Source organism: Sebastes umbrosus, chromosome 12, assembly GCF_015220745.1.
Source record: "Sebastes umbrosus isolate fSebUmb1 chromosome 12, fSebUmb1.pri, whole genome shotgun sequence".
NCBI classification, from domain to species: Eukaryota; Metazoa; Chordata; class Actinopteri; order Perciformes; family Sebastidae; genus Sebastes; species Sebastes umbrosus.
The window spans coordinates 9,703,846-9,721,031 of record NC_051280.1 but is presented as its reverse complement, the minus strand read 5'-3'; the positions used below and the strand labels follow the sequence as shown (position 1 = coordinate 9,721,031).

Sequence of the window (17,186 nt, the reverse complement as noted above, 5' to 3'; positions counted from 1 at the left end):
TCGTCTAGTCAGTGTTGACATGGGGAGACAGCCACATGATAGCTTCACTGGGAGGTTTAAGCCAACCAGATCCACAGTAGACTGTGCAGAGCCCAGACCACTCAGTGGGAGTCACTACTGCTGTGTGTGTGAGAGAGAGAGAGACTGTGTCCATTTGAACACAGGACCAAGAGGATTTTACAGCCCTGCCAGACGCAAAGGCTGTCCCTTAAATCACGAGCCCTAACAGATGTAAGGGCTAACCCTAAAAGAACTAGTCCTGCCAGACGCAGAGGCCAGTCGTCACTGGTGGAGAGGGTCACTGCAGCTGTCCTGCCAGATGCTTTGGTGGGATACCTGTGTCATAGTGAGGAAGGGTGAATGTGAACATACTATATTGATGTGTTCTGATGATTCCAGGAGGATTGTTAGATGTGTAACTCACCGTGGAGTTAGTATAGCTCCTCAGATCACCTCCGCCTTTTAGCATCCTGCTCCTCCTCCTCCTCCTCCTCCTCCTCGCTCTCTTCCCTTCTTCTCCGTTTGGAGGAGCCGAGGCTGGGAAGTGAGGATGGCCCAAAGGTCTCAGCTACTACTCCAGCACCTGAAACCTGCACAGGAACATCAGGATGGGGGATCAGCATGAAAAAAATAGGAGGATCAACAGAAGGAGGAGCAGCAAAAGGACAAGCAAAAGGATCAGAAAAAGGATGAGCATAGGGACAAACAAAAGGAGGAGCAAAGGGACAAGCAAGAGGAGGAGGGGCAGCATAAGGAGCAGCAGGGGGAAAAGCGAAGGGAAGAGAATAAGGGTCAGCATGGAGAGCAGGATAAAAAGCAGGAATGTGTGCAGCAGGATCCTGTCGTGTCCAGTTCATCCCAAAGTTCGGTGGTGGGAACTGCTTGTGTGGAGGAGAGGGAGGTCTGGAATCTCTTTTATCTTCCACACCTGAGGAGGAAAAACATATAAAAAGTTCACATTACACTTCCATAAAACAGGCTTCAATAGGAGGCTTACAGCTTACCCAATGAATAGTTTTTGACCATGTGAATTACATGAATATTCCCATGTACCTACACTCACTCTATGAATACTGTACAGCACCACAAGCCACAGTTGGGCCGGTCAAACCTGTGTAGACAAACCATCCCTCTCACCTTCTCCGTCACCTCTACGAGGCTCGGCCACCTCTTCATCAGGACCAGCGACGTCTACCTCCGCCTCGTCATCCAGACCAGGAAAGTGCACCTCACCGTCCAGAACGAGCACAAGCCGATCAAGAAGGGCTTCATTGTCCATGTCAAGGAGACAAAGAACGTCCTCATCATTCAGACCAAGAAGGCCAAGGACGTCTTCATCATCCAGACCAGCGATCTCTTCTTCCTCCTCCTGGACATGGCGAGGCTTAATGTCGATGGTCAAAGGCAAACCTGAGGGGGGGGGGGGTAAAAAAACTTGTCACATTCTGTCCTTTTTAAGCAAAGATCAGGCTTAAAGGCTGAATTATGCCCATATAGCTACACTAACTGTGAATACTGTACTGCAGCTGCATCACAAGTATACCTTGTAGAAAAGCCGGCAACACACAAGCTGCTACTACCACATTTAAAAGTAATACCAAATACGGTGCAGTTCTGTTGCTGCTATTTTGATAGTATTTGTTAATGATTAAGATAAACCTTAAAGAAATTGTTTGTAAAACATGTATAAATATTACATAGGCAGATATTTGTGGCACTTTGTAAATGGTTAATAATTGGTTTGTAAACCATCTATACACATTATTTGGATGGCTATTTTAAAGTTGCAACTGATGATTATATTACCTTGTTAAATTATTAATAAATACTTTGTAAAGCGTTATTTAGATAGATTGTTAATACTTTATCAATGGTTAATAATTGGTTTCTGGTCCATCTATCTACGTAATGTTTATAAATGTTTCACAAACAATTTCTTAAAGGTTTACAAATCATTTGGTCATAACTAACAAATACTTAAAATAGTATATAAAATGTTATAATGTGTGCAACAATAAACTGATAATAAATAGTTTAATAATGTAATAAGAATGTAATTGTTATCGTCTCTTATCAGCTATGATACAATATATGATTTATAAACAATTGTTTTCATATTATACAAACTAATGACAAAATAACATAAACTATAGAATTACTAATAATTAGTAAACATTATTAATTATAATTTCATTGTTTTTAACAGTAAAATAACTATGAACTAAATGAACTCTTAACTTTACCATTTATAAATGATGGTTATTAGAAAGTGTTCACAGAATTACTATTCACACCACGTTTCTATTAAAGCAACGTTATCGTCTCATAAGTAACATATTTAAACAAATATAGCAATACCACAGTTTAAAAATACTCCATTACGAGGTCTGCATTCAAAAACTTAGTACAGAAGTATTCTCAGCAAAATGTATCTCAAAGTCAAAGTATTTATTATGCAGCAGGATGGCCCCTGTAAGTGATATATTATCACATATTATATTATTGGATTATTAATACTGATGCATTAACAGGTAAGCAGCTTTTGGTAAATGGCTACATTTACATGCATTTGGGGAGTTTAATCTGTAGCAAGGCATCATATTTAGTAATCTGATCACATGTCTAGTATACAAAATCTTAATGTGCAAAGTAACTGGTGACTACAGCTGTCAGATAAATGTAGTGGAGCAATAAGTACTTATTGACATTCAACCAACGTTTAATACTACAACTACTACTATTATTACTAAAGAATAATAATAAACTGTATTTGTATAGCGCCTATCATACAAGAAATGCAGCTCAAAGTGCTTACCAATAAAGACATTACATGCACTGAGTGCTTCACATGAAAATGAAGATAAAAAACATATTAAAAATATTAAGATGGAAAATAAAAGCAGAATAAAACACTTCTAAACTTTGAACTTGAACTGATCCGGTAACAGCTCCGGATCCATTTGGAGTAAAGCTTCAACAATCACAACAAACCAACTCAACTCTCCACATAGAAGATGTGATAGACTAAGCACTTTCATAGACTAAGCTACTGGAGTTACCCTGCACTATATTCATTTTTAACAGTCTCTTCTGCACTATATTCACTTTTTTAATAGTCGTGTATCACAGCTGTTACCCTGCACTATATTCACTTTTAACAGTTTTCTTCATCTCCTTGTATTTCTATATCTGGTATATTTTTTTGTACTTTGTACTTTGCAATACTAACTTTTTACTAACATGTTTTGCACTATGGAACTGTGATGCTGGAAACTTGAATTTCCCTCGGGATCAATAAAGTTACTATCTATCTATCTATCTATCTATCTATCTATCTAGAAAAACAGACTCTGGTTTGTTTACACCTGCACGCTCTGACGTGCTGACGTCATGAGCTCACCTCAACGCTCCTCATCATCTCCATGGTGATGATGATGCACAAGATAAACTGACTTTTTGGCATCATTTAAAAAATGGCCCAGTCACCATCTTTTCCCCCAAATCATCGACTACAAATTATTAAAAATGAATTCCCTCAAACCAAAACAGTGTTTTCATATCACTACACCACAGTCAACACATTCTGCAGGACCCGGGAAAATCTGCACATTTCTACCATCTAATGTTCATTCAACACTAAAAAAAACATCATGTATGTGTCTGTTGCCATCGAAAAGTGTTTTTCACAATGTTCAAGATTCAAGTTTCAAGATGTGTGAAATGCTTTTTGCTGGGAAGCTCCATTAAAGATAATAAGTTATATTACAATTATTAAAGGAAATACTTTGTACAAGGCATATTAAGAACATATACAGTATATACAGTATAAGATATATGATTGTGGTATTGCACTTGTTTATTGCACTTTGTGTGAGAAGGTGGACTGACTGTTCCACTAAATGTCCATATTAAATTTCAGCAATTTAAATTATTTTTTTGATACAAAAACTTGTTTTAAGTATCTGAAGAAGATGAATTGATAAGTTAGGTGTGATATTAGCAGATGTCTTACCTGCTTTGTAGTTCCAGGAGTCAGACCAGTAGATGTTCAGGTGCTCCTTCATCATCATGGGGGGGCCATAAAACAACATTTTAATGGCAGCAGCAGGTCACTTTAAATTACGATTATGATTATATTATATATTATTATTATTATTATTATATATATATTATTATATTATGATTATGATTCCTCTCCGTTTTCCTCGGGTTCAGCTATCCAACAAATTGTTTTCCAACAGAAGTTGTCCAGTCGATCAGTTATCAGTGAGTTCAGCTGTCAGCAGACAAAGTTTTGCATCAACTCATGTGAAGTCCAAGTGAGAATGAGAAGTTATTAAGGCCTGCAGCTCTGACGTCACGTCACCGCTCTGTTACCATGACTTTCACGCACGTACGCGCACGCGGCTGCGTGAGTGAGTGAGAGAGATGATTGACAGTAAAGGATGATATTAATTAGATAGATAGATAGATAGATAGATAGATAGATAGTAACTTTATTGATCCAGAGGGAAATTCAAGTTTCCAGCATCACAGTTCCATAGTGCAAAACATGTTAGTAAAAAGGCAGTAAAAAAGTTAGTAGTACAAAGTACAAAAAAATATATACCAGATATAAAAATACAAGGAGATGAAGAAAACTGTTAAAAGTGAATATAGTGCAGGGTAACAGCTGTGATACACGACTATTAAAAAGGTGAATATAAAGCAGAAGATACTGTTAAAATGAGTATAGTGCAGGGTAATTATTGGACTTCTGTGTGATTAGTAATTTGTATATTTCATTTCACTCTATAAATTTTCAGAAACTCCTGCAGCACCTGAATGCGTCTCTAGACTAATGAGAAACACACTCTGCGACTGGTTTATTCATTCTTGATTCATGCTAATTACTAGTTACTAACAACTGTTAACAGCATGTGTAAAGTTATTTTTTAGTAAATACCTATAGCCATCAGCTGCAGCAGGAGCCTTTGCTGCACGTACAGTAGCCTACAGTCTCTTTCTGATCTAATTAATGGTTAATTGATTGTCTGTGCTTCTGTAGGAACTGTTTCACACAAACACCAACTTTATACAGTGTGATCATGTATATTGCGTGTATCTGTCTGTCAGCAGGATTATTACAGAGTTCTCAGTTCATGGCCGGACTGCCTCATGGTGTTTACAGAGGAGGCATTATTATATTATTATGCACTGTTGTTACCCTAATAAGAGTGGAGGGCGGTACCCGCCAAAATGAAAAAAAGAATAAATAAAAGAAAATAAATGACTCGATAAATGAATAAATATGCCACTAAATGTATCAAAATAATAGTAAAAAATAAATGTCGGCATTAATTAATTGATCAAATGTGAAATAAATTGATATTTCTGTTTTAATTTGCTTCTTCATTCATTTACTTTTGTATTAATTCCCCTATCTATCTACTCTTCTATTTAATTTCAGCTTTTATTTATTTTGTTCAACTTTTAAATGTATTATTATTATTATATTTTATTATTTCATTTATTATTATTATTTGGCATTTATTTTGTATTTATTTTAAATTTATTAATTCATTATTAAATTATATTTATGTATTTATTTATTTCTGCAGGTTTTCCCTTTATTTGGTATTCTTATTTTTATTTATTTTATTTTATTTATTTTATTTATTTTATTTATTTTATTTATTAGGGAAGAGGGTTGTAATGGGGTAATTTAGATGTATGACTTAATATTTCTAAAACCCTTTTTATCACCCTGAACAGTAAAATCACAAAAAACATTTTTATTGAGTATGAGTATTAACAGAATAATGTTATAATAAGAGAACTAAAGGTATAATAAGGGCACCGTGATCTCGTTGCACAGAACCAGTATTATTGGAATAAATAGCCTGGTTTGCAGTAGAAAAACTCTTCCTCGCCTACTCTCACATCAGCCAGTAGATGTCCCCACAACACCATTTATACCTCACACAGGAGCCACCTACAGCACCAGAGACCTGTCTGCAAGTGCTCAAATAACTATTATATACAGTATACTCCAACAGAAACATCATCTTTTAATTATTGTTTGTTTCCATCCATCTCTTGTTTTTGATTCAAACTCACTGAGCACCGTTTCTCAAGCTGCATATTTTCCAAAGAGTGAAACGCTGTGCCTCAACAACCTCACACATACAATAAATCAGACTACAGCACACACATCCAGGATTATCTGAGCTGATAGTGTATTCCATTATACATGTTAAAATACCCAGGTCTTAATATAACTGTGGCCTTAAACCAAACCACAGGCATGCAACAATACCATAGGAACTCAGGCCACAATTAGTGGGTTAAGCCCATAGGCAGACACTGGAATTCAAGGCAGGCGTGGCGAAGGTGGTGAGATGATGAGAGTCCTCTTTGCTTTTAAACTCTAATTTTTTTTATGTGTGTCAATCACTTTTTAGTACTCCACAAACACCAATGATGCAGTCTGTAAAACTGAATTTTCTTGCTGAAATTTGAGCTTAAATGCCAGTGTAGGGAGTTTTTTGGAGCAAAACTCTTGAAGTGATTATACTCTCTCAAAAAATAGCCCATAGACCCAAGGGTGTGCAGTTTTTTCTCGCCCTGTGACCAATGAAGTCCCCTGTTTCCCTGTCACGTCCTGGGCTATTACCACTTAATCACAGAAATGTCCAACTCCCCGTCAGTAAGACCCAACTGTTTTGCCTCCACACACACTTCTCAGCACTGGAGACAAGAAATCACTGGTGTCAGCAATAGGCGATTTGTTCTGCATGACATTGGGTGTCAAAAAAAAAAAAAAAAAAAAAAAAGCTCAACTGAAATGGCTGAAGGGTGCCTGCAATCACTGGACACACACACACACACACGCACACACACACGTCAATTTCACCGCCTCTCCCTCTTCCAATCTTTCTCACGCACACACACAGACACACACACACACACACTCAGGAAATTATGATGACCAAGAATAGGTCACACTGGTAATACAGCCATGTTCTAGCCAGGGATTACAGTGTGCTGACATAGGCCAACAATAAATACCCCCCACAAGAACAACAGGTGTCTGACAAGATTGTTTCACTTTAATAAAAGGCTTACACAAGCCTCAGAGAAATAATACATTAAGCTCTTTTAGACATGTTGGCCTTTTATTGCTTTATCCCTTGTGATTGGAAAATTTCTTCTTTTTTTTTCACCTCAGCAATTAAACTCGCACGCACCGAGAGGGAGATGAGTCATGAGATCGATATTCCTGTCACGAACCCTGTTACAGGTTAAAAACTTTAGATTTCCAGTCTCTTCATTTCTTTTAGCTATAAATGTGCGAGCTAGTGGACATGCAGCTGGAGCTCGTGTTTCTGAACCCTGGGTGTGTGGCACCGGCGCCAGCCTCTTTCAACTCACTGTGAAAGCACCCCTGGCTCTGTTAGTATGCCAGCCTGAGCGCCAGCGGAGCGAGTCAGCCACATCCTCCAGCTGGGTCTGTGCCACCGACGGGCACCTGGACCCACAAACCTCATGAAACGCAATGCATATTTAACTCGGAGGAATGCATCTTATACCAGAGAGGCTGTGTATGTCTGCATGATGCCTGGAGGACGCCTTTATTTCGCTCATCTTTGAGACTTTTACCCACCTATTGGGTGCAACGCAGCCTTTTTTAAGCGGTAGATTCACACTTCAGGCTGTGCCTCAGCTGTTGGACTGAGTCCAGAGTCACACAGGCCTGAAAGACAGCCATCGTTATCCAACTCTCACAAGGTGTCATTGTAGGGATCCAATGATTACCATATCAGCACCACATGAAACATTTATGGCTTGCTGGCAGTGATGGTCTGGCAAGCATCCTAATTTCTAGAACAGAGCTTGTCAGATCCTATTGTTTCAAGTTCTGGTGACACGAGCAGAAAAATCATCAGTGATGAAACTGTGGTGTCACTTGAGTGTCTCCGCCACACCTGACACAACGCTTAAAGCCTTGTTCAAGTAGACAACACACATGACATCCTCCACTTCAACTTATATACAACACGGACTTTGCAATAAGGAGGTCTGTTGAGACTGCTCCCTCCACTCTTTTGCTCTGCTGTCCTAATGCTGCACTGCTCACTTGCTAATTTGCTAGCCGTGTCATGCAAACTCTTGCTGCTACCATTACCAAGCTCGGCTGTGAACAGTCTGATCATGGGGCTTCACCATTATGATGATAATGAGACTAAATTGCTATTTCGTTTACTTTTTGAATTGCTGAAAATATCTGAGATGTATGGAGCAATTCAGTGGTTTTGGATAGGAACCAGGCTACTTTAGGATGGCTTTTGGAAGGTTGTGTATAGATGATAACCCACGAGTTGGGAAACTCTTGTGAGATGGTTAAGGTTAGGCATTGATCTCGAATGGTTAAGGTTAGGCATTGATCTCGAATAGTTAAGGTTAGATATTGACCTCGAATGGTTAAGGTTAGGCATTGACCTTTAATAGTTAAAGCAGCAGTGGGTAGAATTGGAGCAAATATGATTAAAAAAAGTAAGTTTTATAAGACACAATATCCTGACAGTAGTACATGAGACAGTTAATCTAAAAAAATTCATGTGCCTCTGTTTCCTCCGGTGCTCTTAATGGCATCTGCAAGATTTCACAGACCGGAGGAAAACAACCAATCAGAGCTAAGCTGGAGTCTGTCGTCTCTGAGCAGCTATCAATCACTCGCAAACTCCAATCAAACGGTCAAACTAGGCAGCGCTGATCAAATATGAATCAATATTCTGTTACTGTAATGCCTATTTCTCACCTCAAATGTTTTCGGAATCATCTTGTAGTGTACTGTTTAGCTGTAAAATGAGAACGTTTGTGACTCGGCAGCCATGTTGAGATCACTTGAGGAAATACCAAGCATCGCCCACCAGCCGGAGCTTGTAGGTTTCGATGTCCTGGCCCCTTCAGGCTGCTAACATCTGCTCTTTTAGTTGCTGCCATATGTGTAGTAGGCTATTTGCTCTTAACCTCATCCTGTTACATCCCAGTTCTGTGTCTAAGGTTATGTTTTCAGCTATTATTTCCTGTTTTATTTTGGTATACTCACCTTTGGTTCAGATACTTCACTTCCTGCCCTCGTGTGTTTCACGCCAGTGAGATTACCTTCCCCGCCCTGATCAGGTTCACCTGTCCCTTATTACCCTTCCTCCCTTGTGTATTTAGTCTGTGTGCTCCCCTTTGTCTGTGCCAGTTTGTCTTTACTGTTTCAGTGAGCGTTCCAGCAATTGTTCTCTAATTTAGTGTTATTGACTTTGCTTCTGGATTTTCAACTTAGTCTCTGCCTAGTGTTTTTAGTACCGTTGTCTGTCTTCTTTGGACAGTCACCTGTAAACTACATTGTGCCAAGAAAAGACTCCTACTTTTACTTTTGTCCGTGAATGGTGCATTTGCGTCCATTTCCTGCTGGTTGCCAGTTTAACCTGATATATCCTCCAAAAATGCCCGACGTGCTGTTGAGGATGACATGTTGCCACTCTTTCCAAACGTGCTGTGCGTTCCAATACCCATCCTACCATACTCTTTAGTACGCCAGAAAAAGATGTCCCAACACATAGTATGTCAAATGCAGTATGCCAAAAATACCAGGATGTCCTACTACATCCGGTCACATTTTGCAGTATGCAAGCAACATGCTTTTCTGGCTATTCTGACCCACAATCCTCTGAGGCAGCAGATATATGAGAGGGTGATATATAATATAAGAGGGTCAAAGTTCAAGGTGCAATGTCATGAAGAAGTAGCATGTCCCAATTGTATGAATACTGCATGCAACAGTACATATTTTAAAAGGGCAGCTGCAGTCCGTACTAAAAGTAAAAAAAAGTATGTAGGTCTAGTAGGGGTTTAAATCCAAGGCTACGTCTGAAATTAGTTATGTACTGGGATTGATTGCATCAATTCCCCCCCCCCCCCCCCAAAAAAAATGAACATTGTTTAAAAGTAAAAACATTTTTTTTTACTTTTATTCTTCAAACCTTAGGTCGCATGATTACAGCTCGGCCATCTCCATGTTAAATGAGCAAATTGAAACACAACCAGAAATTGAAATTAATAGTTAGTCTGAAAATTGAGTCCAAGATATTTGACATAACCCATTTCAGCTTCTCCCCTCTGGTAGGCGCTACAGAGCACTGTACGCCAAAACAACCAGTTTTTTTCCACAGGAAAAATCCCTGTGCAATCACCCTGTAAAAATATAGCGTCAACTTTACCTGTAAATTATATATTTTATAGTTTAAATACACAGTTTTTTTACAGGTAAATATCATCATTGTCAATATAAATCTAAGCCCACTGTATATACTGTCATATCCACCTACCTCATGTATATAAAGCAACCTGTGATATTAATCATTCCATATTTATTCCAGCACTCTAAACACTCTGCACTGTTGCACTGTTCTCTTACTGTTTAAAAATGTCACTGTGTTGTTAAATAAACAAATACAAAACTGAGGTATGAACACTAGTGTCTATATGCATTTTTGGGACTTTTTGGGTATATGTGATATACAAATATATTATTTGTAATATTATTTTAATCTTTTTCAGAGTACAAATATTATAAGAAGTGCACAAAATACTTACTGTAAAAAGGGTAGGTAATAAGCTAAGACTTCAGTCTACACCTTGTCAGTCAGCATATTCTTGTTTTGCTTGGTCACTATTTCAAAAGTAATGATTTGTTATTGTTTAAGTGTATTTGAGTTGTATAAGTTGAAAACAACCGAAATAAACTAAACTAAACTAAGCTTATGGTCATTCTGATTCTGATTGAAAGCTCCCAAAAAACCTAGTAAGTGGACCTTGAGTTAAGATTTTTTGTTAATCTTATTTTATTGTCAAACTACTATTTCAAAGGTCAAGAACAATCATAAGTGCTGATTTTTTCTCATTGTAGTTATTTTGTGTCTCTGTCATCTTTTTGTGTAGTAATTTTGTGTTTCTTTGTTGTCTTTTGCGTCTCTCTATGGTCTTTTTGTGTCTCTTTGTAGTAATTTGTAGTCTTTTGTGTCTCTGTGTGTTCTTTTTGTGTCTCTTTGTAGTCATTGTGTGTCTTTTGGTAGTCATTTTGTGTCTTTTTGCAGTTGTTTTGTGTCTCTTTGTGGTCATTTTGTATTTCTTTGTACTTGCTATGTATCTCTCTCTGTTGTTGTGTCTCTTTGTAGTCGTTTCATGTTTATTCGTGGTCATTTTGAGAGTCTCTTTTTGGTTGGTCTCATTGAGGTACATTTTGTAGGTGAAGGCCAGGGGGGGGCCCTGACATTTTTGGGCCGCTGGCCTGGGCCCGTGCCCAGTAGGCCCATTCAGTAATCTATCTGTGCCCGGCCCACACGCAGTAGATGCCTCACATAATTAGCTGGCATCAGGCTCTGTATCTGATGCAGCTATGGAGGAGGAGTTCATTAATGTCACTCTTGGGTCTCTGCTGAGCTCTCAGAGAGTGACGAGGTCAGAGCCTGACCGAATAAATCAATCGATCTCATTGCCATCGCAAAGCATTGACAGTTCATCTCATCACGATTGCTCCACTGTACGACACGTCCTTGTTCGGCCTGTAGGAGTGTCAGTGAGCAGGTGAGACCCAGATAGGCTGCTCGCTGGTACTTCATCACCCTGCTTGTTGTTGTCACAGCCACAATTGGTTTGTACTCCCCATCTGCTGCATCAGCAAAGTCGGGACTGATTTGGTCACTTTGGAGCCCAGTTAGCTTTGCTCGCTGCACTTCCCCGTTGATTCCAGCCATCATTACAAATGGTATCTTTATGCGGCGGAGTTAACCCGGATAGTGCTCTCCCCTGGGTGCCTTTATTATCTATTCATCATGTTGTCCCAGTTTATCTGGAGATGAATCTGGCTGCTTCGCTACAGATCTAACTACAGATACCTGGCGTGTGGCCTGGGGGAGAGGGATTAGGAGATTACACGATACTCAGCGGAGGTGCTTCAGTTGGAGTTGATAAGGAGGTGAAAAATATTCCAAGAAGATGCAGAATGGTTCTGAATTTGTGTTTGTGCTCTTTTAGCGCCAATTTGTCTTCAAAGTGGGCTTGAATATATTAAACCCGCCCTTGATATATAGTCATTTCCATGGTAACAATTTGCACAAGCAGCCAGGGGCGACCTCGGTGTGTCTAATGTGGTTAATAAATGAACATTTGAAACACTGAAATGAAATGTTCTTGGCCTCGTCTTCCTAGCTGACTTGGTGGACACTCCCTCACATTTCCTCCCCACTGATTTGCATTGCTGAGTAGACCCTTTGTGTCACCTGGAGATTTGGGCAGAGCACTGTTGCAGCCAATTTCCAGATGGCAATTCGAATGTGTGACACATCCTCAATTTTTTGACTAAAATGCAGGGCCGCGTCCACAGACTCCATTAGCTGGGGGGATGCGTACGCGACGCGCGCACAAATGGAAAGTGGAAAGTGTCCAGTGGTGTGAATATTCACATCTGCACCTGCTGAATAATAGACGATTATCTTCTCAGGTGGCTCGTCATCCAAACCATTCACATGCTCTCTCCCATTTCATGGTGCTAATTTGGTTTGGAATACTCAATAGGCTTGCAAAATGCACATTTCTTGTCTCTTAGACCTGATCTTGTCTCATATTCTGTCTAAAGAGGGAGCATATTCTTCAATAAGAGTGCTGGCTTCGGGGAGTAATGTGTCTGCAATATAGACTCTAAAGAGCCTCAGGTCTTGGCAGGTACTCCTTACATTTCAACAGGAGAGAGACACCTACGGCGGATTCCGTGGCAGCGAGGCCATACATCATCTGTCATCGCCGGAAGCCTCCACAGTAATGAACAAGTAATAATGGTATATATCTTGAACTTGAGTCTCTAAAGGTAGCTCATCCGGAGTCATTATTGTGCCACATAACCAGATGAGCTTTCTCAAATGAGATCATTTTTGTCACCCTGAGGACTGGAGGGTGTAACTGTTCTCAGAGTGAATAACTCATCCTCATTTTGGCACTAATGGGACTCTGTATTAAGGTGTTGTGTGAATGCGGGAGGAATGGTAAATCCCATTTTCTTGTAATTCAAATCTCAAGCTGTTTCCACACATCTGTTCCTCTGGTAGAAAGGAAGATTCATTTGGAAAGAAAACGCACGCACGGGATAAAAAAGCAGCGTTTAATGAAGATTCATGCCTCGCAGGATTATGATGGAGTGCCAGGCGACGGCGTGTTATGGGGAAGTATGTCATGATGACATCTCTCTGTCACAGAAATGAGCATTATTCGCTCTGTCCATTCATCCACCTACCTATCCAGTTTCCATCCTACCCCCTCCCTCCATCTGTCCATCCCTCTCAGCCTTTTTTCAGGTATTGCAATGCTACAGTTAACCCATAATGAGGGATATGCATATGAAGCCATGGGTTTCCTGCTTATTTGACAGCATGTGTTCTGAGCCACTCCGGGGATGTGTTTGCACATGAGGGTGAGGGGGGGGGGAGGGGGATGCTCTGACGGTTTCAGCTGAGGTGTCAATTTTTCATGTAAATAGAGGATGGCAGGATATAGCAATCCTGCTGTTTGTGAAATTAGCCGCGACGCACATATACACAAGAACAGCAGCACAGATATATCTGCTCCTAAAAACTAAAGACTTTGTGATAAAGTGTCAGCCAGAAACCAGTTTCTGCACAATGTTACTGCGATACGAAGGTGTTGCCATTTACCAAAAACTGTCCAGATGACACATGCTGCTGCACAAGCAGCTGCCTGAATGGGCAATGCACCCCAACAGCCCTATCTCCAGTGTCCAATTCAGCAAACACATGATTCAAGCTGTCATTCATAAGTGCTGATGTAGCCGTGCTCAGAGCAGAGCTACCGAGTCCCCAGAGCTGGATATCACTGCTAACTGTCATCCAAGTACTTTGATTACTGGACTGGGAGAAGAATGATGACTAAGGCCACTCTAAGTCCCGGTCAGAGTCTGTGAGGCTGTCGAGGAAAGTGGATCAAGTCCAAGGTCCCATTTACACCCCTAACGTTTATATAAAGTGTTCACGGCTCATGAATGTAGACCTCTCCTGTTGCAGAAATCCTGTTAATCATTTGGTTGACACCTCCTTAGAAAATGATTGGTGCCATGAAGCTAATAGGAATGAAAATAGTGTTTAATTTCAGAGACAGAAGTAAATTTCTGTCCTTATTTGACAACATTTTTCTTATATGATGTTTTACAATGATTAGAAAACATTTAATTTATCTTCGCCTATTCAGCATTTATAAGCAGTATATAAATATCTTATAAATAACACACTGTAATGAAGTTGTAACCAGATAAAAGGTATTTTTAATTGTTTATTGATGTAGTTCTCAACAACTTCAGCATCCATAATTGTATATTGATATATAAACAGATAATGAATGCCAATATAAAGACTATATTAAATATGTCTTCATATAAGTTATATTATTATTATATAGCAACAACAATGTTAGTGATTGCAAAGGGGTTACATCCAAATGACGGCTGTCAAAGCTAACGCGATAATAACGCGTTAATGCAAATCAGTTTTAATGCCACTAATTTCTTTAACGCATTAACTCAACTTGTGATTTTTAATTCATTTCTAAAAAATCCAAAGGCCAAAGGCCAAATTCAAATGACCTTGACCTCTGACCTCAACATATGTTAATGAAAATGGGTTCTATGGGTACCCACGAGTCTCCCCTTTACACCCATGCCCACTTTATGATAATCACATGCAGTTTGGGGCAAGTCATAGTCAAGTCAGCACACTGACACACTGACAGCTGTTGTTGCCAGTCGGGCTTGAGTTTTCCACGTTAAGATTTGAGCATCTTTTTTGTGCTAAATGCAGTACCTGTGAGGATTTCTAGGCAATAGTTGTCATTGTTTTGTGTTGTTAATTGATTTCCAATAATAAAAATATACATACATTTGCATTAAGCAACTATTTGTCCACTCCCATGTTGATAAGAGTATTAAATACTTGATTGAATAATCTACCTTTAAGGTACATTTTGAACAGATAAAAAAATGTGATTAATTTGCAATTATACGCAATTAACTATGGACAATCATGCAATTAATTGCGATTAAATATTTTAATCAATTGAAAGACATAATCCGGTTATATTATTTTTTTTAATGTAGATTTTATTTAGAGTATAACAGTCATTCTGTAGCTTTGTTCCAATTTTAATTCAAGTTATATAGAAGAACTTTTAATAAAGGTTTGACAGGTTTACACTGCCTTGTTTAATTTAATGTTTTTATAAATGTTTTTCATTTAAAACGTTTGTTAGAAAACTAATCAAATACAATAAATGACATTACTTTCATGGAGTAATTAAAATAGTTAAATTACTTATTCATACATTTTAACAGGCTAACTAGTAATCTATAACATATTACATTTCTAGAATGACCTTCCCAACACTGAAAACTTACTGTACATAAACACTTAAATATCCTTATATTTGCTCATAACTACATTAAAATATGTTATAAACAATTTATGATATACTGCTCATAAATGTTAAATGGGGAGGTACATAGAAAGATACAAAATGGTAGTATGGTTGTTACATCAGCTCAGTGCACATGCTGTACTGTACACTCTGTACACATCTATTGAATGTCTGTCTGTCCTGTAAGAGTGATATCTCCTCTGTTGCTCTTTCTGAATTTCATCATAGTTTTCTTCCCTGTTAAAGGATTTTTTGTTTTAACTGAATTGATGCTGTAATGGTAGAGGGTGTATATACAGTACATGCTGTATAGATTGTAAAACATGGAACAAACTTTTGATTTGGACTTAAACAGACTTGACTTCACTATGTGTTAAGCACTGTTGCCTCACAGCAGGAAGGACCTGAGTTCAAACCGGGCTAGCTGCTGTAAGGCCTTATAATGTGGAGTTTGTTTTCCTCTGTCTGCATGGGTTTCCTCCAGATACTTTGGTTTCCCACAGTCCAAAGACAAGCAGGTTATATCAATGAAATGGACAGTGGTGGAGGAAGTCATGACAGCTTTTACTTAAAGGGGACATATCAACCTCATTTCCAGGTTCATACTTGTATTTTGGGTTTCTACTAGAACATGTTTACATGCTTTAATGTAAAAAAAACAAAAAACATTATTTTTCTCACACTCTCTGTCTGAAACACTCCGTTTTAGCGCCTGTCTCTTTAAAGCCCCTTCCTCAAAAAGCCCAGTCTGCTCTGATTGGCTTGCGAGAAAAATATGGTGTAATTTTGCAAACGTTGTTCTTAAGCTGTGGGCGGTATATTCTAATGAGCCTGCATGTGACATAGGAAGGGGAGCCAAATCTGAATGGCTTGTTAAATCATGTTTTCTGATCTAGGCAGCCCACAAAAAAAAAACTGACTGGGTTGTCTTATTTTCCAGTTTGTGGGTTGGTAGGCACTCCAGATACCCAAATGTATGTGCACAAGCAATGAGAAAGTGAGTTTTTCATGAAATGTAACTTTTAATTTTAAACAAAAAAAACAACATTGCAATATGAAAATACTTCATTGTTAGTAAAAGCCCTGCATTGAAAATATCACAAAATATTATTTGCAAAATGTACTTAAAATAAAAAGAAAGTATTCACAATGCAGAAAAGTTTAATATCAACACAACATATTGTATTATTATTACTGATCATAGACTGTATATAAAGATGGACGACATGACAGCTCCCCAAAAGTGAAGCCAAAACATCTGGATCGCCCCCTGGTGGCTGGCTGCAGTATAGGTCAGAAATCCCGCCCCCTCCATGTTAGCGGATGGGACATGGGCCAAAATAAAAAGTCAAAGTACACGTCCAATACATTTTTCCCAAAGATAGTTTCTGTCATTTTAGCTAGTTCTTATCACGCTGATGTATTTTCAAGTGTTCACTTTTCTGATAAGTTTGGTTTTAGTTATTTGATGCTATAAAAAGAAGGAGAGAAGTCATGACGGACAGCTGTGAGTCTCTCTTACTCCACCGCCGGTCGAGGTGGAGCTAATTTTAACTATTTTATACACTGTTGGGTAATTTAATCCATACCAGTGCATTATATTTTATAAACTCATCATGTGTTTTGTCTGTAAAATCTTTATCTTGTTAAGTAACTAAAGCTGTCAAATAAATGAC

General features: G+C 38.7%; 1 protein-coding gene across 1 annotated transcript; it reads right to left on the bottom strand.

Annotated features, from left to right (window-relative positions):
* Positions 1-4: 4 nt before the first annotated feature.
* Positions 5-4,442, bottom strand: LOC119499060 (wiskott-Aldrich syndrome protein family member 2-like). The gene is made up of 4 exons (XM_037788247.1): positions 4,013-4,442; positions 1,138-1,410; positions 425-928; positions 5-336 (listed from the first exon to the last, which is right to left on the bottom strand). The coding sequence occupies exons 1-3, from the start codon at positions 4,089-4,091 to the stop codon at positions 450-452; spliced, it is 831 nt and encodes a 276-aa protein (XP_037644175.1). The 5' UTR covers positions 4,092-4,442; the 3' UTR covers positions 5-336; positions 425-449.
* Positions 4,443-17,186: the final 12,744 nt, after the last annotated feature.